At 46.7% G+C, this 24,109-nt stretch overlaps 1 protein-coding gene across 3 annotated transcripts in view; it reads right to left on the reverse strand.

The window, feature by feature from the left end:
- Window positions 1-498: 498 nt before the first annotated feature.
- The window catches only part of pigp (phosphatidylinositol glycan anchor biosynthesis, class P), a 100,314-nt gene continuing 76,703 nt past the window's right edge, over window positions 499-24,109 (reverse strand). The window contains exons 1-6 of one of the 3 annotated variants that reach the window (XM_086007165.1): window positions 14,102-14,254; window positions 10,359-10,414; window positions 7,983-8,073; window positions 6,284-6,356; window positions 4,265-4,383; window positions 499-809 (exon numbers count right to left, since the gene is read on the reverse strand). In XM_086007165.1, coding sequence (XP_085863291.1) covers window positions 601-809; window positions 4,265-4,383; window positions 6,284-6,356; window positions 7,983-8,064 — 483 coding nt within the window. In that variant the 5' untranslated portion in view covers window positions 8,065-8,073; window positions 10,359-10,414; window positions 14,102-14,254 and the 3' untranslated portion in view covers window positions 499-600. Of the gene's footprint in view, window positions 810-4,264; window positions 4,384-6,283; window positions 6,357-7,982; window positions 8,074-10,358; window positions 10,415-14,101; window positions 14,255-24,109 lie in introns of those variants that run through there. The other 2 variants (XM_086007164.1, XM_086007166.1) reach the window with 2 other exon arrangements.

Here is a 24,109-nt window from a genome sequence, read left to right on the forward strand (position 1 = left end):
GATAAACCTGCAAGCCAATGCCCTAATGGGTAGGATAGTTCTAGCTGGACAAGTTGTGGAAAACTTACCAGTATAGAGTACTGGTAAACTGCATGGATTTAGCTGGTTAAGTTCCAGGAGTACCCATACACACCTGGCATCCCTAAGCCTTCTGCAAAACTGCACCCAAGCAATCTGCACTTGAAGCAAGTGAAGTGTGAACTCCATTATCAGACAAACAGAAATTTTACATGTCTAGGTATGCCAAACAGGGTGATGGGTTCACTTTACAGAAAGGGTCACTGGATAGTGATTAACAGACAAATCCTGGCCTGTTTTTTTTCCTACCCTAGCCCAATGATGCTGTTGCCAATTGTAACCTCCTTACCCTCAGTTAATTCAGCACAAACTATGGACTCGGCCTGGGACCTACATGGTTTGTGTGTCGCAGTTTTACACAGTGCAGTGCACATTTTAATGAGCCTTTGGTGGAAGCAAAAGCATTATTATTTTCTAGAATACTGTAGTCTCTTTTAATTCACAGAGTATAAACAAGTGCAGAAACAATGTTTTTGTTGTCAGTATTCTTGGATAAAATACATATAGCATTATAATTACATCTTAGAGGTCAGAAGTGTCACTGCAGTTCTCAGTGAATGAATCCATATTCCTAGCAGCACATGAACGCCATACAAGTGCCTGATCACCATCTGACTCATGGGGTGAGGAAAGAAAGAACATTCGATTCACTTCACTGATGGAAACATCTTGAAGGCTAGGGATTGCTCCTTCAACATATGGTTTGCTCTGTTGGCTATTTGCATAGCTGTCTGAAAAGAAAGAATTGTTCCTAATAAGGACTGCAAAAACAATGAACTTACTATGCATAGTATTATAGAGAGCATTGTCAATATAAAATCCTCAGTGATATTAAATATTTCTCACTACCCAAACTACCCCTCTTCCATATGTATGCATACAAATACAGAAATGACCGTAGATTCTGGTACACAACATTTAATAATCCAAGTCTAGAGCGACTAGAGAAGCTGGGATTGTTCTTAGGACAGAGAAGGTTAAGGGGAGATTTAATAGAGCTGTTCAAAATTATGAAGGGTTTTGATAGGTAGATGGGGAGAAACTGTTTCCACTGGCAGGAGGGTCAATAACCAGAGGACACAGATTGAAGATAATTTGCAAAAGAATCAGGGAGGAGATGAGGACAAATATTTTTTACACAGCGAGTTGTTATAATCTGGAATGCACTGCCTGAAAGGGTGGTGGAAGTCGATTCAACAGTAACTCTCAAAAGGGGTTTGGATATATGCTTGAAAAAGATAAATTTGCAGTGCTATGGGTAAAGAGCAGGGAAGTAGAACTAACAGGATAGCTCTTTCAAAGAGCCAGCACAGGCACGATGGGCCAAATGGCCTCCTTCTGTGCTGTCAGATTCTATGAAGTCACCTTTCAGCATTTGATGAATACAACATCTATGTTAATGTGGCTTATAAATTTAAAAGCAACATTTCCTCCAATAGGTTTAGGGTCACAAAATTGCCCCGAATTCTGTACTACAGTAATTGGCACAAAAATAGAAATGTCACTTTAGTACAGGAGGGGGGCGCTCCAGAGGCCAGGGCTGAGGATTGCTGGGCAGACAGCGTACTTTGAGCTTTACCTTGCAATCCTGTGCTCTTTATGTAACCGTAGAGTCCTGAAACCAAGGACTGGTTACATAAAACGGAAGAGTACCTTCCACCCCTAGAACTGCCTGGATTCTTGTCAGAAAATCAACTAGATGTTCAAAATTTGGAACAAATGATCAGAACTGGTTGATTTAAAACACATTAATGGCCCGGAACTTGCAGTCCTGCTGACGGCGAATTGGCAGCGTTCGCTGTGGACCCAGCCCCACCCCCAGAGCCAGCAATCAGTGAAACACAGATCTGATGAAAACTTCCCCTGTTCCAAACAAATATCGGTGTTAGAAACCCCATAAAATATTAGGCCCATTCAAATGAGGTATAATTGGGCTTTTAACGGCGATCTGAGTAATAACTACTGATAACCAACCGTTCTGGCCCTAATTTTATATTGGTGGAATGTCAAATTTCTCCACTAAGTTAAAAATTATTAGATTTTAAAATTAATTTAAAAAATGTTTTAAAAAAGTTTGTTCCTGAATTTTCAGCTTCTACCTTAACCCAGCATATGTACAAAATCTTTATTTCACTCTCTGCAAATTTTTTAAAAAGTGATTATTCGTGCTTTCTATTTCCTAGTTCCCGGTATGTGAGAATTCTGCAATGTGATTGGCTGCTTAGACAGCTTGTTGAGGTCACAGCAGTTTGCACCATGGGATTCCCACTAAACTACGTTGATTTCAGCTGCAAATGCTTGAACAAATTAGCATCGAGAGGAGGTACTAGCGGTTTTAGCGGGCGTAAAAGCGGATAAATCCCTAGGCCCAGACGAGATGTATCCCAGGCTGCTGTGTGAGGCAAGGGAGGAGATTGCAGGGGCTCTGACACAAATTTTCAAAACCTCTCTGGCCACAGGGGAGGTGCCAGAGGACTGGAGGACAGCTAACGTAGTAGCATTATTCAAGAAGGGTAGTAGGGATAAACCAGGGAATTACAGGCCAGTGAGCCTAACATCAGCGGTAGGGAAATTATTGGAAAAAATTCTGAGGGACAGAATTAGTCTCTACTTGGAGAGGCAAGGATTAATCAAGGATAGTCAGCATGGCTTTGTCAGGGAGAGATCATGTCTAACCAATTTGATTGAATTTTGCAAGGGGGTGACTAGGTGTATGGATGAGGGTAGTGCAGTTGATGTAGTCTACATGGACTTCAGTAAGGCTTTTGACAAAGTCCCGTATGGGAGACTGGTCAAGAAGGTAAGAGCACATGGGATCCAGGGCAATTTGGCACATTGGATCCAAAATTGGCTTAGTGGCAGGAGGCAGAGGGTGATGGTCGAAGGTAGTTTTTGTGACTGGAAGCCTGTGTCCAGTGGTGTCCTGCAGGGATCGGTGCTGGGTCCTTTGCTGTTTGTAGTGTACATTAATGATTTAGATATGAATGTAGGATGTATGATCAGTAAGTTCGCAGATGACACAAAAATTGGTGGAGTGGTAAATAGCGAGGAGGGAAGCCTCAGGCTACAGGACGATATAGACGGTTTGGTCAGATGAGCAGAAGTGGCAAATGGAATTTAACCCTGAAAAGTGTGAGGTGATGCATTTTGGGAGGACTAACAAGGCAAGGGAATACACAATGAATGATAGGACCCTAGGAAAGAGAGGATCAGAGGGACCTTGGTGTGCATGTACATAGATCCCTGAAGGCAGCAGGACAGGTAGATAAGGTGGTTAAAAAGGCATATGGGATACTTCCCTTCATTAGCTGAGGCATAGAACGTAAGAGCAGGGAGCTTATGATGGAGCTGTACAAAATGCTAGTTAGGCCACAGCTGGAATACTGTGTGCAGTTCTGGTCGCCACACAATAGGAAGGATGTGATTGCATTGGAGAGGGTGCAGAGGAGATTCACCAGGATGTTACCTGGGCTGGAGCACTTCAGCTACGAAGAGAGACTGGACAGGCTGGGGTTGTTTTCCTTAGAGCAGACCTGATTGAGGTGCACAAAATTATGAGGGGCATAGATAGGGTAGATAGAAAGGAACTTTTCGTTGTACTGCACTTGTGCACTAACAATGACAATAAAGTTGATTATGATTTTCCCCTTAGTAGAGGGGTCAATAACCAGGGGGCATAGTTTCAAGGGGCAGGAGGTTTAGAGGGGATTGGAGGAAAAACTTTTTCACTCAGAGGGTGGTTGGAATCTGGAACTCACTGCCTGAAAGGGTGGTAGAGGCAGGAACCCTCACAACATTAAAGAAGCATTTAGATGAGCACTTGAAACGTCATAGCATACAAGGCTACGGACCAAGTGCTGGAAAATGGGCTTAGAATAGACAGGGCTTGATGGCCGATCGCAGACACGATGGGCCGAAAGGCCTCTTTCTGTGCTGTATAACTCTGACTCTATGCACATCAGTAAAGCCGAACTTCTCACCACAGAGGTCACGAGATCTTTGTGGGAAGCTTACTTCGGGGCCAGCAGCAAACGCCTTTGCTTCGCCGCTGACCGCAAATTACGGGCCACTGATTTATTCCCAACAGAAGAAATAAACTAAAGGCAGGTTATTTAGTGATCACATAGTTCCATCACCGTTTCCAATACCACTCTTCACACAAGCTGCTATTTATTGTCAGGCTCACCTGTAACAGTATCTACGGAGTCCAGTGGAGCAGTGCTCATCATGTTAATTCCACAGAGTAAAAGGTAAGCAATCACTATGACGACAAGAAGATAGATAGGCAAGGCCACAGCCCAGTACCTATGGGAAAATGTTAGTAATGTGTTAAATCATAACAATGTACACTGTGGTGTTACAACTCAACAAATATTGCAGTGATTTAAAGATTTCACTTTATTCTCGATACATATCTGGTTTATTCCCATTTCCACATTTATACTTGTCTACAGATTTCCAGAGAAACATACTTCAGGCAAGATAATGAGCGAAGGCAGCGACATTTCAGAACTACAGGTACATTTCCCTTTTTACTTAGGTTAATGAAAAAGTTGGTACATGACAAGAAATAAAGAAGCAACCTGCATTTATATAACATCTTTCTTGTCCTTAGGATGTCCCAACATGCTCCGTCAGCCAATTAATTACTTTTGAAGTAGTCCCCCAGTAATCCCCACTACCAACATCCTGGGGGTCACCATTAACCAGAAACTTAACTGGACCAGCCACATAAATACAGTGGCTACAAGAGCAGGTCAGAGGTTGGGTATTTTGCAGCAAGTGTCTCATCTCCTGGCTCTCCGAAGCCTTTCCACCATCTACAAGGCACAAGTCAGGAGTGTGATGGAATACTCTCCACTTGCCTGGATGAATGCAGCTCCAACAACACTCAAGAAGCTCGACACCAACCAGGACAAAGCAGCCCGCTTGATTGGCACCCCATCCACCACCTTAAACATTCACTCCCTCCACCACCGGTGTACTGTGGCTGCAGTGTGTACCATCTACAAGTTGAACTGCAGCAACTCGCCAAGGCTTCTTCGGCAGCACCTCCCAAACCCGCAACCTCACAAGGGCAGCAGGCGCATGGGAACACCACCACCTCCAAGTTCCCCTCCAAGTCACACACCATCCTGACTTAGAAGTATATCGCCGATCCTTCATTGTCGCTGGGTCAAAATCCTGGAACTCCCTACCTAACAGCACTGTAGGAGTACCTTCACCACACGGACTGCAGCGGTTCAAGGTGGCGGCTCACCACCACCTTCTCAAGGGCAACTAGGGATGGGCAATAAATGCTGGCCTTGCAGCGACGTCCAGATCCCATAAGCGAATAAAAAAAAAAAGTAGTCACCTTTATTGTTGTTTGTGCACAGCAAGGTCCCACAAACAGCAGTGTGTGAAGTGAGGTCGAACCCCCCCACCCAATTTTTATTGTTAATTGTGTGTTAAATTGCAGCACAATATTATGCTAAATAAAGATGAGACATTTTGACTATATGTAATATATACTTCTGCAGCTGTACTGGCCTCTCTATGCTGGAAATTCCTAAAGAAAGCAAATTCTTATGAAAACATTTCTCTAATATGAATTGAACCGGAGACCTTTCTGGTTCAGTTACTCAATGGATAAACACACAGATCTCAGCTGTGGCTCAGTGGGTCGCACACTTGCTTCGGAGTCAGAAGGTTGTGGATTTAAGTCCCACTCCGGAGACTTGAGCACAAAAATCTACACTGACACTCTAGCGCAGTACTGAGGGAGTGCTGCACTGTCAGAGGCGCCGTCTTTCAGATGAGAAATTAAACCAAGGCCCCATCTGCCCTCTCAGGTGGAAGTAAAAGATCCCATGGCACTATTTTGAGATGAGCAGGGGAGTTATCCCCGGTGTCCTGGCCAATATTTATCCCTCAATGAACATCACTAAAACAGATTATCTGGTCATTATCACATTGCTGTTTATGGGAGCTTGCTGTGCGCACATTGGTTGCTGTTTCCCCTACATTACAACAGTGACTACACTTCAAAAAGTACTTCATTGACTGTAAAGCACTTTGGGACATCCGGTGGCTGTGAAAGGTGCTATATAAATGCAAGTCCTTCTTTCAAAATATGGAGAAACTATAACATAAATGTTACGCATGCTTATTACGTTAACATGGAGCCCCGATTATTATTAATATAATTTTCATTGATACTTACTTCTGTGGCCAGTAAGTGAGACCCACTGAGTGTAGCCAAGGTTCTGGAACATAGGCCCATACTAAATATAGAACTATTAAATACAAAAACAAATTAAAAAACTATAGCCATTGAAAAAACAGAACAAGCACCATGGTAGCAGCCTGTTTCATCAACCCTTCCTTATATACAAGTTTAAGCAAATTTAATTCTGCACTGTTAAATGGTTTGAGTATCATTTTAAATGACTATTAATTAGCACCATCATGAACTCTTCACACTGGCTAGCTAAGGCCAAAATTACATGGTCCAGACCTATTTCAGTGCTATAAAGTTGCCAAACTAGATGCAGTTCAGACCCAAACTGCTCTGATCCCAGAGATGTCAAAAGTAAGAGCACATCAGGGAATGAACCCATTAGCCCTCATTTGGGAGAGTAGAAATCCAAGATGTTTTTGCAACACTTGTACGATGGAGATGTGAGATTTCTAAAATGAAAACATCGACTACTTTCTTTCTATTCTCTCGGGGTGCATTTATGCCACAACTGTAGCACTAATGCAAAATGGTTTTGATTCACACCGACACTGCAATTATAATGTAAATGCAGCCTGAATCCAGGATCAGCAACAGAGTAAATGCAACCTGAATCTGACCTGACACCATGAAGTGGAGTGAGAGATTTCCATTAGAAGAGAGTAAAGGGTTCGGTTATGAAGTGGTTACGTTACTGGACTAGAAATCTAGAGGCCTGGACTAATAGGTTTGAGAATTTGAACTCAGTTTTAAAAAAAAGCTGGCATACAAAAAAAGAAGGGATCATGAACCTATCAGATTGTCGTAAACTCTGGTTCACTAATTTCCTTTAGGAAAGGAAACCTGCCATCTTTACCCAGTCTGGTCTATATGTGACTCCAGCCCACACCAATATTGCAGACTCTTAACTGCCCTCTGAATTGGCCTAGCAAGCCTTTAGGAAGGCCCGCCACTATCTTCACCTCTCCGGGCACCGGGATGGGCAATAAATGTCGGCCTTACCAGCAACAAAAAAAGTCAACCAGGGTTGCTGTACCTGATTGGTATTCATTAATCTCTGCTGGATAGTGTGGACATTGGACCAGTCAGGATTGGACTCAGTTGTGAAGCTCCCTATGGTCAAATAGCCTGCCAATAATCACTGCCACGGTGATGAACACTTTGCCGAGGGGGAGGGGGCAACTAACACCTGTAGAAATGTACCCAGCAAGGATTCAAATCCTTTGGAGGGGAAGAAAACTAGCAGAAAAATTGATGAGAAAAGGAACAAAAAAAAGACACCAACTCTCTCCTCCATTCCTGATCCCAGTGGTATTCATATTCCTCATCATTTCTACCTGGATTTTGCAGCCAGTTCATGTCAGGTGAAGTATCTTGTGGTAGAACAAAATAATTTCCCAAACATTCTCCAATTATAGCTTTTGTGTAAGCCTCTCATTTTTTTAAGCCCCAAGTTCACTGACAATAAGACTCAGAAAAAGATAGATAGAACCCTCTCTCAGGACGTGCATGGTCAGCAAGGAGATATACTTTTATAATACTGACCAAAATAAAGATAGGAAGGGAGAGCAACAGGTAGAGCTTAAGTTGAAACATGGTACTACTGTCTACTATTCATAGAACACTGTACACTTGCAGCATTAAACTGCATTCATTTTAATTTAGTACACTTAATAATACTTACTGAATGCAAACTTTGAGGCGAGGAACAGGACAAATCCATAAATGGCCCTTTCAGGTAATGGTGAAGGGGAGCTTACCCCCATTGTTCATTTCTGCGAAAGATGAATTAACTTTTACTGAGTACTGAAATATCCTTTGGTGCGATCCTGTAACACTACGTAGCTGAACAACTACAATGCAAATTATAGCTTACTTCACACATTAGTTCTATTGTAAAACATAATGGCCCAGAAATTTGGGTCTCCACAGGTGAGTACTCACGGGGTACTCGCCCGTAAGCCCAATGGAAGTGCCGGTTTCCTGCATGCACTGCGCATGCGCGGGAAACCGGCACTTCCGTTCCCCTGAAAGAAGGGGTTGACAGGTCAAACGTGTGCGCAGGAGAGGCTGCGCGTGTGCATCGAACTTACGTTTTTTTTGCAGGTTTTCCCCGGGAGGGCAAGTCTCCAGGAGTTACACATTTAAAAAGCAGTCGCAAGGCCTGCTTTTTACAAGGTAAGTGGTGAATTAATTAAAATTAAAACATTTTTTCCACAGGTTTATTATTTTTAAATACTTTATTAAGAAAGGTAAGTTTATTTTTAGCCCCATTAGAAAATAAAATTATCTTTTTCAAAAATTTAAATTATTGTTTAAAATAGTTATTTCATGTAATTTATAGTTTATTTTTAAAATGTGATTTAAAAAAAAATTTATTTGAAGATTTAGTGATGTTTTGGGGCTTATAGTATTTATAAGTTTGACAGCCCTTCCCATGGCCCACGTGATCCCAGGGGACGCATCGAACTAACTGCGCCCCTGGGATACGCAAGCACTGCGCGCCGGCAGTTGGAGCAGGCCCAGGATCGGAATCCCACGGGGGCCCACAGCTTAATGGCCGGCGCGCAAGTACAGGTCGGGGGCTTACACCCGCAGGAAGCCCTCAACCCGAATTTCTGGGCCATTGGGGGAAAAATTCGATATCGCCCCATTTGGGGCACCATTATTGGCGATGCACAAAGTTTAGCGCCTGGCGCTAATTATCGCCTCCGACAGCAAACTTGGCTTTTATCGCCCCTGGAGGTGACTGGAGCGCTAAATCAGGCGCTTCACACCTGTCTTAAGGCGCAAAGGCCGAGGAGCGAGGTGCTACCTCAGAGCGCTGGCGAAGGGCAAATCCAAATAAACCTGCAAAGTGCTGCTCAGTACCCAAAACTCCTTCACACAGCGTTGAATCTCTCCAGAAGTCTCTCTCTCCGAATGCGTGGTGCAAAAATGTCACCGACAAAAAAAGGCAGGAAGTGGTCGCCTTTAAATAGCGCTCCCCCAGTCCCTTTCTGACAGCACAGTGCTCCCCTCAACCTGTCGTTGCTAGCGGCAGGCGGTAAGGCAGGGGGCGCCACTCAATATCCGGTCCGGGGCGCTACCGGGGTGTTGCACGCTCGACTGACGTCACAATCTGCCGGCGCAGGAGGTCGTGGCGGTAGTGTTTAGCGCCGCCGCAAAATGTCTAGTTAATTTCGCAAGCGGCACAAACATCGCCGCGCCCGGCCTCTAGTTGCTTTGCGCCCCATTAGCGCCCTCTTAAGGCGCTAACGGGAGGCGCAACCAACTGAATTTTCCCCCATAATGTATATAATGTACATTATTTTCCTGTATAATTTAGTCAAATAAAATATCATTGCAGTTTGATACTCCTATCCCATGAGCCTCTACTGGAACTCAACAACATACCATACCCAAACTTGTCGGGATCATTCTATTCAACAAATTGTTCCATTTACCAGATTAGGCCTTCCTTAACGTCACTTTGGCAGTTATATTTATTTTAGGATCACATATAGACAGACAGCTTTATTTAACCCATCAATTCAAACCAAAGTCCCAGAGGTGAAAGGATATTTTGCCATCCATTCCCTTTTTCTTTTATTTAAACATATAGTGCAGGTGAATTTTTTTAAAAATTGCTATTAAATATTTAAAGTAATTGGTAGGAGGTTTAGAAGGTAAATGTTTGCACCCAGAGGGTGGTGGGGGTCTGGAACTCACTGCCTGAAAGGGTGGTAGAGGCAGAGACCCTCGTCACATTTAAAAAGTACTTGGATGTGCACTTGAAGTGTCGTAACCTACAGGGATACGGACCAAGAGCTGGAAAGCGGGATTAGGCTGGATAGCTCTTTGTCAGCTGGCGCGGACACGATGGGCCGAATGGCCTCCTTCCGTGCTGTAAATTTCTATGATTCTATGACATGCTCTACATCTTTTCTCTATGACTATGAGGCAAAGATAATGAGTGCGGCCAATCGGATGATATGTTTGCCATGATAAAGATGACAGCGACATCGATTCAGTCAGTATATGACGGGGTTGTCGGCACCCCAGCCCAGTTGACAATTACCAAACAGTCATCCAAGCGGCTCGCTGAAGCAAAACCCTCCAGCAAAAACGGCCGATCTATCAATGGAAAATAAAAATATCAGAGTCAGTTTTCTGACTCCGCAGCAGGAGCACGCTGGGCTGGTAAGCTCACTGTAAGCTCCTGTGCCAGGTCTCAATGAATTTCATCAGCACCAAAGCAAACTTCAGAACTCCCGCCTACCACAGCCCTATTCTGTCCCTTGTCCAAGTTTACAACTTGGCAAAAGATAAGAAACCTACTGCAATTGATGCAATCCCCACCCTTCCATTTGGGTTACAGATAACGAGAAGCCAATAAAATACGGATACCAACAGCCACTCTCATCCTCACTCTTATTCTGACACCCAAACTATCTCATCCCTCACTCCAACTCCCATCACTCACTCACACTCCATCCATCACTCTTCCCCCCATCCCTCACTCCCTCCCACCCTCACCTCACTCACTAGCTCACTCTCCCATCCCTCACTCACTCCCTCATCCCTCACTTACTCTCCCTCACTCCCCCATCCCTCACTTACTCTCCCTCACTCTCCCATCCCTCACTTAATCGCCATCCCACCCTCCCTCACTCACTCTCCCGTCCCTCTTCCCCATTCCTCACTCCCTCTCCCATTCCTCCCTCCCTCTTCCCTCCCTCTCCCATCCCTCCCTCGTTCTCTGCTCCCTCGCCCGCCCCTCCCTCCCTCGCCCCTCCCTCCCCCCTCGCCCCTCCCTCTCGCCCCCTCCCTCGCCCGCCCCTCCCTCGCTCGCCTACTCTCCCTCTCCCCTCCCTCGCTCGCCCCTCCCTCGCCTACTCTCCCTCTCCCCTCCCATTCCTCACTCCCTCTTCCCTCCCTCTCCCATCCCTCCCTCGTTCTCTGCTCCCTCGCCCGCCCCTCCCTCCCCCCTCGCCCCTCCCTCTCGCCCCCTCCCTCGCCCGCCCCTCCCTCGCTCGCCTACTCTCCCTCTCCCCTCCCTCGCCTACTCTCCCTCTCCCCTCCCTCGCCTACTCTCCCATCCCTCCCTCATCCCGCCCACCCCTCGCTCGCTCGCTCTCCCATCTCGCTCACCCCTCGCTCTCGCCCGCCCCTCGCTCACGCTTCCATCCCGCCCGCCCCTCCTCCCGTCTGGCTGGCCCCTCGCCCGCCCTCCCGTCTGGCTGGCCCCTCGCCCGCCCTCCCGTCTGGCTGGCCCCTCGCCCGCCCTCCCGTCTGGCTCGCCCCTCGCCCGCCCTCCCGTCTGGCTCGCCCCTCGCCCGCCCTCCCGTCTGGCTGGCCCCTCGCCCGCCCTCCCGTCTGGCTCGCCCCTCGCCCGCCCTCCCGTCTGGCTCGCCCCTCGACCGCCCTCCCGTCTGGCTCGTCCCTCCCTCACCCACCCTCCCATTCCTCACTCACCCATCCCTCACTCCCTCCCTCCCCATCCCTCACTCCCCATCCCTCACTCCCTCCCTCGCCCTCTCTCCCATCCCTCCCTCACTCACCCTCTCATCCCTCTCACCCTCCCCATCCCTCACTCCCTCCCCATCCCTCCCTCACTGACCCTCTCATCCCTCACTCACCCTCTCATCCCTCACTCACCCTCTCATCCCTCACTCACCCTCCCCATCCCCCACTCCCTCCCCATCCCCCACTCCCTCCCCATCCCTCACTCCCTCCCCATCCCTCCCTCACTCTCCCTCCCTCACTCACCCTCCCATACTCACCCTCCCATCCCTCCCTCACTCACCCTCCCATCCCTCCCCCACCCCTCCCTCACTCACCCTCCCCCACCCCTCCCTCACCCTCCCCTCCCTCACTCACCCTCCCATCCCACCCTCCCTCACTCACCCACCCACCCCTCTCACCCTCCCCCACTCACCCTCCCCCACCCCTCCCTCACCCTCCCTCACTCACCCTCCCCCACCCCTCCCTCACTCACCCTCCCATACTCACCCTCCCATCCCTCCCTCACTCACCCTCCCATCCCTCCCTCACCCTCCCCTCCCTCACTCACCCTCCCCCACCCCTCCCTCACCCTCCCTCACTCTCCCTCCCATCCCTCCCTCCCATCCCTCCCTCACGCTCCCTCCCATCCCTCCCTCACTCTCCCTCCCTCACTCCCTCACTCACCCTCCCATCCCTCCCTCACTCTCCCTCCCATCCCACCCTCACTCTCCCTCCCCTCCCACCCTCCCTCACTCTCCCCCACCCCTCCCTCACTCACCCTCCCCCACTCTCCCCCACCCCTCCCTCACTCACCCTCCCCCACCCCTCCCTCACTCACCCTCCCCCACCCCTCCCTCACTCACCCTCCCCCACTCACCTCCCCCCACTCACCTCCCCCACTCACCCCTCCCCCACTCACAATTCACATCGCTTTATTGGCATGACAAGTTACATCCTATGTTGCCAAAGCATCAAAATACATTTATGGTTTACCACATAAACGCAGTTCTATTCATACAGTACATAAACAGGTATATCCCTGAGTGTATAAATATACATTCGCATTGTTTATATACACTCTTTTCCTAGTTCACTGGTTGGCTCTCTCTTCATGGCAAGCTGTAACATAGCATGCCGCCAGTGTTATACAGCTTCTCTCCTCTCCCAGTAGGAATGGGAGTTTTTGGTTGTCATTCAGATTTCTGAAATCAGGGCATATTTGTGAGAATTTTTGGTAGAAATTCTCCCTGATGCTCACCCCCACCCCTCCCTCACTCCCCCTCCCCCACTCACCTCCCCCCCCTCACTCACCCTCCCCCCCTCACTCACCCTCCCCCGCCCCTCCCTCACCCTCCCCCGCCCCTCCCTCACTCACCCCTCCCTCACCCTCCCCCGCCCCTCACTCACTCACCCTCCCCCGCCCCTCCCTCACTCACTCACCCTCCCCCGCCCCTCCCTCACTCACCCTCCCCCGCCCCTCCCTCACTCACTCACCCCCGCCCCTCACTCACTCACCCTCCCCCGCCCCTCCCTCACTCACTCTCCCCTCCCTCACTCCCGCCCCTCCCTCCCTCACCCTCACCCCTCCCTCCCTCACCCTCACCCCTCCCTCCCTCACCCTCACCCCTCCCTCCCCCCCCGCCCCTCACTCCCCCCCCGCCCCTCACTCCCCCACCCTCCCCTCCCCTCCCCCACCCTCCCCTCCCCTCCCCCACCCTCCCCTCACTCCCCCACCCCTCACTCACCCGCCCCTCCCTCACTCACCCACCCACACCCCTCCCTCACTCACCCACCCACACCCCTCCCTCACTCACCCACCCCCCTCCCTCACTCACCCACCCACACCCCTCCCTCACTCACCCACCCACACCCCTCCCTCACTCACCCACCCACACCCCTCCCTCACTCACCCACCCACACCCCTCCCTCACTCACCCACCCCCCTCCCTCACCCACCCCCCTCCCTCACTCACCCACCCACACCCCTCCCTCACTCACCCACCCACACCCCTCCCTCACTCACCCACCCACACCCCTCCCTCACTCACCCACCCACACCCCTCACTCACCCACCCACACCCCTCACTCACCCACCCACACCCCTCACTCACTCACTCACCCACCCACACCCCTCCCTCACTCACTCACCCACCCACACCCCTCACTCACTCACTCACTCACCCACCCCACACCCCTCCCTCACTCACCCACCTCCCTCTCCCACCTCCCAGCCCTCCCTCACTCTCCCTCCGCCAGAGTCTCGTTCCCAGACGGGAAGCGGCCAGACTCCGACGTTCCCTCACATTCATTTCCTACCTATAAACACTCCGGCTAAGTACAGAAGAGACCTGACGCAACCCTGGAGCTGGAGTCAGCCTCCAGTTTTGATGGTAAATAAAGCAGACAGCAAACACCAGCCGGCGCCGCCTCAGCATGGCGGCGCTTCCGGCGCAGCGCGCATGCGCGGGCCTCCTCCGCACTCCGCTGCTCTGCGAGTCCCAGTGAAACAGACACAGGGGGCTGCACACACACACTGCATATAATAAAACCAGTGCAGAGATTAGATTGTGCATAGGTCATTGATATAATGCAGATTATATGCTGCATTGATCAAGGGTGTAATAGAGTCAGTGTAATATCGTGCATGGGTCAATGATCGAAGTTCAAACCACTTAAAGATAAAGTGCATTGGTCAGTTATATAATAGCAATAGCACAGAGATTGTGCATGCACCTGCGATAATAAACAGTTCGCTGGAAATTGGTGCATACATAATTTACACAATATTATCCCACAAAACAGACTTTCATAGAATCATAGAATGACCCAGCACAGAAGGAGGCCATTCGGCCCATCATGCCTGTGCCAGCTCTTTGCAAGAGCCATCCAATTAGTCCCCTGCTCTTTTCCCACAGCCCAGCAATTTTTTCACCTTCAATTATTTATCCAATTCCCTTTTGAACGTTATTGTTGAATCTGCTTCTACCACCCTTTCAGGTAGTGCATTCCAGATCATAAAAATATAAAAATTCTCCTCTGGTTCTTTTACCAATTACCTTAAATCTGTGTCCTCTGGTTATTGAGCCTTCTGCCACTGGAAACAGTTTTTCCTTTTTTACACTATCAAAACCCTTCATGATTTTGAACCTCTCTCATAAATCTCCCCTTAACTTTCTCTGCTCCAAGGAGAAAAACCCCAACTTCTCTAGTCCTACATCCCTGGTGCCATTCTAGTAAATCTCCTTTGCACCCTCTCTAAGGCCTTGACAAGTGTGTTGCCCAGAATTGTACACAATACTCCAGCTGTGGCCTAACCAGTGTTCTATAAAGGTTTAGCATAACTTCCTGGCTTTTGTACTCTATGCCTCTGTTTCTAAAGCCAAGGATCCTATATGCCTTTTTAACAGCCTTCTCAACTTTTCCTGCCACCTTCAAAGATTTGTGTACATACACTGCCAAGCGTCTCTGTTCCTGCACCCCCTTTAAAATTGCACCATTTTGTTTATATTGCTTCTCCTCATTCTTCCTACTAAAATGCATCACTTAACATTGCCCCGTGTTAAATTTCATCTACCACATCTCTGCCCATTTCACCAATCTGTCTATGTCCTTCTGAAGTCTGTTACTATCCTCCTCACTGTTTACTACATTTCGGAGTTTCATGTCATCTGCAATCTTCGATATTATGCCCTCTATACCCAAGTCCAAGTCATTTGTAGATATATTAAACAGGAATCCATGGACTTGATAGGTTGTATGAGAGAATCCGATGAGGTCATCAGGTTTCTGTCCATCTAGGTTCAGGCATACTGCAATAAATTACTTGACAATCTGTATTTTATATTTGTTGATTTACTTGCGTATATTATTTACACAGAATCTGTTGGTATGCGTCAATAATTGCAAGGGCAATATTGTGTATATATGTGACTGTATATTGCTGCATAATATGGTTTGTGGATCAATGATTGCACTTGGGTTAATGGTAGTGTAGAAACAGCTCTGCTATACTCACAGGACTGAATATTACTGCACAGAGATGGCAATGTGCATGGATCCATTATATAGAAACAACTGAGCTCTCTTATAGAGCTCTCTTACATAGGAGAGAATATTGCTACATAAAGATTGTGAGCGACTTGTCAAGTCTTACTCAGTTGAAGTGACAAACACACTCATTTTGATTTTTAAATGTAACCTAATTTGTTGTGTGTATATCACTTTGTAAACCATCTCATTCTTGTTGATAAGACTTACTCCTAACATTTCCCTCGTGTATGCAAATTGTGTCAAAATGAATCAATTGTATGACAGAAATGTAACAGTATTTCTTTCTCATGATGTCATTGCAATGAAATTGACACATTGCTTTCTGGCTGTTCCCTCTCCCAAATGACTGAGACAATGGGGGTAATTTTAACCTAACCCAACCCGTTCAGAAACCCACGGGATCGGGTGACTTCAATGGAGAGTTAAATCAGGAGGGGTCAATCTCGCCTGTTTCCCATGGGTAGGTTCCGTTAAAATTGCCCCCAATGCCTCTATAAAGTATCCATATTCTTTTCAGAGTTACTGCGAACAGTGGATACTTTGGTGACATTTTCTGTATGCATATGGTCAATTTCTATATACATGTTGACAACATCCAGCGCCACCTCGCCAATACCACAATTGGCTCCACAACCGTCTGTGTAGTCAGACTGTTTGTCCAGCATCAAGTCATGGATGAGCCAAAGCTTCCACTTTTTCCACCTCTGCTGCTCATCCTGCCGCACACTAGTTTTCACTCATCCATTATCCCCCCTCGCAGACCTCCATCGGCTCTTTGTCCCTCAAAAAATTGAATTCATAATCCTCATCATCATTTACAAATTCCTCATGGCCTCACCCCACCTTGCCTCTGCAAACTCTAGTCCTATGTACTTGCCTATGCTCTTCAATCCTTCAATTCTGCTGTCCTGTGCAGAATCCCCTTCCTTCACTCCACCACTAGCGGCAAAGCTTTCAGTCATCTAGATAGAGGTGGATAGGAAGGACCTATTTCCCTTAGCAGAGGGGTCAACAACCAGGGCGCACAGATTGAAAGTAATTGGTCGGAGGTTTAGAGGGGATTTGAAGGGAAATTTCTTCACCCAGAGGGTGGCGCGGGTCTGGAAATCACTGCCTGAAAGGGTGGTAGAGGCCGAAACCTTCACCACATTTAAAAAGTGCTTGGATGTGCACTTGAAGTGCCGTAACCTACAGGACTACGGACCAAGAGATGGAAAGCGGGATTAGGCTGGCTAGCTCTTTGTCAGCTGGCCGAAATGGCCTCCTTCTGTGCCGTAAATTTCTATGATTCTATGATCTCAGCCCTAATCTTTGGCACTCTCATTATTTCTCTCCCCACTTTAAAAACTTTCATAAAATCTCCTTTCAACTGTGCTTTAGATAATCTGTTCTAACCATTCTAAGGCTGCTCAGGATCCATTCCTTCTCTTTGGCCATTTATACCGTGTCTCCAGGGTTTTTGATGAAGTATTCGGCAAGAGATCATAAGAACCCCCGAGGAACGTCCAGGCGTGTCTTTAACCGCTTTGCCTTTAAGAAAGCTCTCTCTTATTTTTTTAAGTGCAGTGAGAATATACTATCGATATGATGTGAAGGATACAGCACCAGTAGCAATGCATCATTGTCATAATTCCCAGTAGCACCTCTCAGCGATGCCCCAGACAAGGTAGGAGGGACACACTATGGGGACCAGCGGGCGCAAACCCACATCACACCATTCCATATCACTCTTTGTCAGCAAACCAACCCATATGCCACATGTAAACATTATGAATGCTTTTGTATCCATTCTGCATCTGTATGTGTGCCTATCTATTTGTGGTGACTACAGGAACAATAATAAGCTCCTAAAATCTATATTTTGTTCCCCTGGTATCACAGTCCCTGGTTCAATCCCAGATCTTGCTGATATCAGACAGTGTGGTAGTAGGGGCACCAGAATTGGTTTCAGCATTCCTGAGCTCGTGGGGATAAAATCAGCCAGGGTTTCCGCTCCAGTGATTCTTTCTGGAAAGGGTGCATGCGCAGATGTCAGGTGAGGATAAGTTCAGACTCAGCTGTGATGCCCTCCATGGTTGAATAATCTACTGACATTCAGTGCCTACACTTGCACATGAAGAATATTCACTTGGCCATGGTTCGAGAGGAATGCCAATGCAACTGTATCTTAGGAAGGGTCAGTGCCTTCAGAAGAGGAGCAGCAGGAGGGGGAGATTGAAATAGAAAATATATATATTTCAGTTTAAGTATGAATATTCCCATTTCCCCCAGCCATCACAAGGATCTGTGCCCTTGCTTCTACACTGGCTGTGAGAAGTGAATATCAGTTATTGCTGCAATCACTCGACACTGAAGTCTTAATTGAAATTTAGTCCATTACAGGAGAAGTGATCAATAATGGAGTCTTGTGCTGTGTAAACAGAAAGTGTTAAATACTTTCAACCCAGCCAGTGAAGATTTGTCCACTAGTCACCCTTGTCTAAGTACACAAAAATGTAATGGCATATCTGATCCCCCTGCAGTGCTCCATTACAGAGGCACAAAAAGTGATGACACATCTGGCACTGATCTTTGATAAGCTGGGGGTCTGAGACCAGCAGGAAAATTAAAGTCAGCAAAAGTTCATCATTGCAGTTGACCTTTGTATACCCTGTGCGGACATTCCCGGTCAATGGAATGTCAGAGGGTCACTGACTGGTCAGTGCAACAATCAGAGATAGTGGAGGTCCCAATAAGGAATAGGGCCTCTCAACTGTCCTGCTTTAATCAGGATATACTGACAGTGAGCAGCAGTGGTGTGCAAGACTGCAATCAGCTGATTTGCTGGCTCCACAGAAAACCGTGCCCCTGCCCCAACATAATCCAAATTTCACCCTTTCAACACATTGGCGATGTAGAGGTATGACGTGTTCCCCTCCCAATCTTCCTTCTAACCAAATCAGACATCGGAACAAAACATGTACTACCGCACATACAGAAGAGATTTTTTTCTTACTTATACAGAGTATTTTCAGAGGGAATACTTTTCTTTTGGACTATTAGCTATATTGGTTGTACAGGCTGGAATTAGGAAGCATTCTGCTGCTTCAAGCAATAGCAAACTGCTGCTTCTGTGCTCAAATAGTATATTGAAATTTCTTAGTATCCCCACATACTGTGTCCAGAATAACAAAAGTGCCATAAATTGTGAGCTGAATACTATACTTAGGATATTGGAATTCCTTTCTACATGACTGCTGTTTCAAGTCAGGTGTTTCAGATTAAAACTACAACTTGGGTGACCCTCAGAATAGTGCTAAAGAAATTCTTCCTTTCTGCCATTCACCAGATGGTGTACTTGGGGTAAGCCACCCTTGCCAACCCACCAAGAGAGAGCCTGGATTTGCCCGAATATTCTCATCAACCATGACAACTTTATTTTTATATTCTCAGGATATAAGAACATAAGAAATAGGAGCAGGAGTAGGCCATTCGGCCCCTCGAGCCTGCTCTGCCATTCAATAAGATCATGGCTGATCTGATCTTGGCCTCAACTCCACTTTCCTGCCTGTTCCCCATAACCCTTGACTCCCCTGTAGCTCAAATATCTGTCTATCTCCGCCTTGAATATATTCAATGACTCCGCCTCCACAGCTCTCTGGGGTAGAGAATTCCAAAGATTCACGACCCTCTGAGAGAAGAAATTCCTCCTTATCTCTGTCTTAAATGGGCGACACCTTATCCTGAAACTATGCCCCCTAGTTCTAGATACCCCCACGAGGGGAAACATCCTCTCAGCATCTACCCTGTCAATCCCCCTCAGAATCTTATATGTTTCAATAAGATCACCTCTCATTCTTCTAAACTCCAATGAGTATAGGCCCAACCTTTCTTCATAAGACAACCCTTTCATCCCAGGAATCAACCTAGTGAACCTTCTCTGAACTGCCTCTAATGCAAGTATATCCCTCCTTAAATAAGAACAAAACTGTACGTAGTACTCTAGGTGTGGTCTCCCCAGTGCCCCGTACAGTTGTAGCAAGGCTTCCCTACTTTTATACCCCATTCCCCTTGCAATAAAGGCCAACGTTCCATATGGGTGATGCTCCAAGGTTGCAAGAATTACCCATCACTAGTTGCCCTGAGAAGGTGGTGGGCCTCCTTCTAGCGATTAGTTTATACAACTGAGGGGCTTGCTAGGCCACCTCAGAGTGTATTAAGAGTCAACACATAGTCTGGCCTAGAGTCTCACGCAGCCTAGACCAGGTAGGCTGGTTCCCTTCCCTTAAGGACATTATTCACTCAGTTGGATTATTGCAACAGTGATCATATTTTCTGGATCCAGCCCACAAATGTTATTTAAAGCCCAAAGCTTTATTGAACTCATGACCTCTGAGTTGCTAATCCAGTAGCATGACCACTATACTACCTTTCCTTTGTATATGGCAAAAAAAGAGAACTTTTATTTACTCCAGATAAACAGCTCTGCTTTTGTGGTTTATGGTATTATTCAAACACCTGATGAGAGTACTGCCATCTGTATTTTTCCTTTCAATTTTCTACATGATATTTGCACTAATTTAGCACCATTCACAATGTTGAAATGTTGCAAAGCCCTTTACACAATGAATTACTTTTAAGAACATAAGAAATAGGAGCAGGAGTAGGCCATTTGGCCCCTTGAACCTGCTCCGCCATTCAAGAAGATCATGGCTGATCTTCTGCCTCATCTCCACTTTCCTGCACTATCCCCATATCCCTTGATTCCCTTAATATCCAAAAATCTATCGATCTCTGTCTTAAATATACTCAACAACTGAGCCTCCACAGCCCTCTGGGGTAGAGAATTCCAAAGATTCACCACCCTCTGAGTGAAGAAATTTCTCCTCATCTCAGTCCTAAATGGCCAACCCCTTATTCTGAGTCTGTGACCCCTGGCTCTAGACTCCCCAGCCAGGGGAAATATCCTCCCTGCATTTACCCTGTCAAGCCCTGTAAGAATTTTGTATGCTTCAATGAGATTATCGCTCATTCTTCTAAACTCTAGAGAATATAGGCCTAGTCTACTCAATCTCTCCTCATAGGACAGTTCCCCCATCCCAGGAACCAGTCTGATGAACCTTTGTTGCACTCCCTCTATGGCAAGTATATCCTTCCTTAGGTAAGGAGACCAAAACTCTACACACTACTCCAGGCACAATAGCAAAATACTGCGGATGCTGGAAATCCAAAATAACAACAGAAAACGCTGGAAAAACTCAGCAGGCCAGGCAGCATCCATGGAGAGAGAAACAGAGTTAACGTTTCAGGTCGAAGACCTTTCGTCAGAACTGGAAAAAAGCAGGAAATGGAAAGCAAGTTTAGGGGCTGGGAAAAGGGGGAGGGGATGAAAGAACAAAAAGGGAATGTCAGTGATAGGATAGAAAGCAGGAGAGATTAAGAGACATTGAGAGACATTATGAGATATTCAAGGCAAGAGGAGCTGGTAATGGGACAGGTTAAGGAACAAAGGATGGCTCTAGATGAAGTGTGAATTGCGCTGGCAGAATGAAGGACAGCTACCATGTGGGAGGGAAGAAAAAAAGGCCAAACAAAAAGTGTGGATAAAAAAAGAAAATATATATATGTGATAGGGGCCGAGGTTATGATCTGAAATTGTTGAACTCTATGTTGAGTCCAGAGGGCTGTAGAGTGCCTAATCGAAAGATGAGGTGCTGTTTCTCGAGCTTACGCCGAGCTTCCATGGAACAATGCAAGAGGCCGAGGACGGTGAGGTCTGAGTGGGAATGGAGTAGTGAATTAAAGTGACAGGCGACCAGAAGCTCGGGGTCACCCTTACGGACTGAATGGAGGTGTTCTGCAAAGTGGTCACCCAATACTCCAGGTGTGGAAGAAGATAGAGTATGAGAGTAAACTAGCAAATAATATAAAAACAGACAGTAAGAGATTCTACAGGTATATAAAAAGGAAGAGAGTAGCAAAAGTAAACATTGGTCCCTTAGAGGATGAGACTGGGGAATTAATCATGGGAAATAGAGAAATGGCAGAGACTCTAAACAATTATATTGGATCGGTCTTCACGGTAGAAGACACTAAAAAATCCCAATAATAATAGATAATCAAGGGGCTATAGGAAGGGAGGAACTTAAAACAATCTCTATCACTAGAGAAAAAGTACTAGGCAAACTAATGGGGCTAAAGGCTGACAAGTCCCCTGGACCTGATGGCCTGCATCCTAGGGTCTTAAAAGAAGTGGCTGCAGAGATAGTGGATGCGTTGGTTGTAATCTACCAAAATTCCCTGGATTCTGAAGAGGTCCCAGCGGATTGGAAAACCGCAAATGTAACGCCACTATTCAAGAAAGGAGGGAGACAGAAAGCAGGAAACTATAGGCCAGTTAGCCTAACATTTGTCAATGGGAAATGCTGGAATTCATTATTAAGGAGGTAATAGCAGGACATTTAGAAAATCAAGCAGAGTCAACATGGTTTTATAAAAGGGAAATCGTGTTTGACAAATTTGCTGGAGTTCTTTGAGGATGTAACAAACAGGGTGGATAAAGGGGAACCAGTAGATGTAGCGTATTTGGATTTCCAGAAGGCATTTGATAAAAGGTTACTGCACAAGATAAGAGCGCACGGGGTTGGGGGGTAATATTTTGGTATGGATAGGGGATTGGCTAACTAACAGAAAACAGAGAGTCGGGATAAATGGATCATTTTCTGCTTGGCAATCAGTAACTAGTGGGGTGCCACAGAGATCAATGCTGGGGCCTCAACTATTTACAATCTATATTAATGACTTGGATGAAGGGACCGAGTGTACTGTAGCCAAATTTGCTGATGATACAAAGATAGGTGGGTTAGCAAGTTGTGAGGAGGACACAAAGAATCTGCAAAGGGATATAGATAGGTTAAGTGGGTGGGCAAAAATTTGGCAGATGGAGTATAATGTGGGAAAATGTGAGGTTATCCACTTTGGAAGGAAGAATGAAAAAGCAAATTATTATTTAAATGGAGTGAGACTACACAATGCTGCGGTACAGAGGGATCTGGGGGTCCGAGTACATTAAACACAAAATGTTAGCATGCAGGTACAGCAATTAGGACGGCTAATGGAATGTTGGCCTTTATTGCAAGGGGTACGGAGTATAAAAGTAAGGAAGTTTTGATGCAACTTTACAGGGCACTGGTGAGACCGCACCTGGAGTACTGCGTACAGTTTTGGTCTCCATATTTAAGGAAGGATATATTTGCATTGGAGGCAGTTCAGAGAAGGTTCACTAGGTTAATTCCTGGATGAAGGGGTTGATGTATGACGAAAGGTTGAGCAGGTTGGGCCGATACTCATTGGAGTTTAGAAGAATGAGAGGTGATCTTATTGAAACATATAAGATTCTGAGTGGAATTGACAGGGTAGATGCTGAGAGGATGTTTCCCCTCGTGGGGGTATGTAGAACTAAGGGGCATAGTTTCAGAATAAGGGATCGCCCATTTAAGATGGAGATGAGGAGGAATTTCTTCTCTCAGAGGGTTGTGAATCTTTGGAATTCTCTCCCCCAGAGGAGCTGTGGAGGCGGAGTCATTGAATACATTCAAGGCGGAGATTGACAGACATTTGAACTACAAGGGAGTCAAGGGGTATGGGGAGAGAGCGGGAAAGTGGTGTTGAGGCCAAGATTGGATCATCCATGATCTTATTGAATGGCGGAGCAGGTTCAAGGGGCCGATTGGCCGACTCCTGCTCCTGATTCTTATGTTCTAGAATCTATGGAATTTTGGAAAATGACAACCAATGCATCCACCATCTCTATAGCCACCTCTTTCAAAACACTAGGATGTTGGTCATCAGGTCCATGGGATTTATTGGCTTTCAGTCCCATTAATTTCTCCAGTACTTTTTTTTTTTTTACAAATACTAATTTCTTTCAGTTCCTCATTCTCGCTAGACCCTTGGTTCGCCACTATTTCCGGGAAGTTTTTTGCTTCTTCTTCCGTAAAGACAGACACAAGGGCCTCGATTTTCATTGGGCAGTGAGGCGGGCTTTTAGGCATGCGGGGGGTTGAAATTGCAAAACCTAGGGGTAGCGACCCCCTGCCTGGTTCCCGCCTCCACGCCATTTCAACCTAGGTATGTCTGATTGACCCGAATCAATCCCACCTGCAACAGGCGAGACTGGTCTTTAGGGCCCTTAAACAGCACTCATTGGCCTTTATAATCCCATTTTAACAGGCCCTTGCCTGTTTAACCCTTTTCCCACGTAAAACGCGCCTGGTGGGGATGACGCCTGTGAAA

Source organism: Somniosus microcephalus, chromosome 14, assembly GCF_052327205.1.
Source record: "Somniosus microcephalus isolate GS21.2 chromosome 14, FLI_Smic_1.0, whole genome shotgun sequence".
In the NCBI taxonomy this organism is placed as follows: Eukaryota; Metazoa; Chordata; class Chondrichthyes; order Squaliformes; family Somniosidae; genus Somniosus; species Somniosus microcephalus.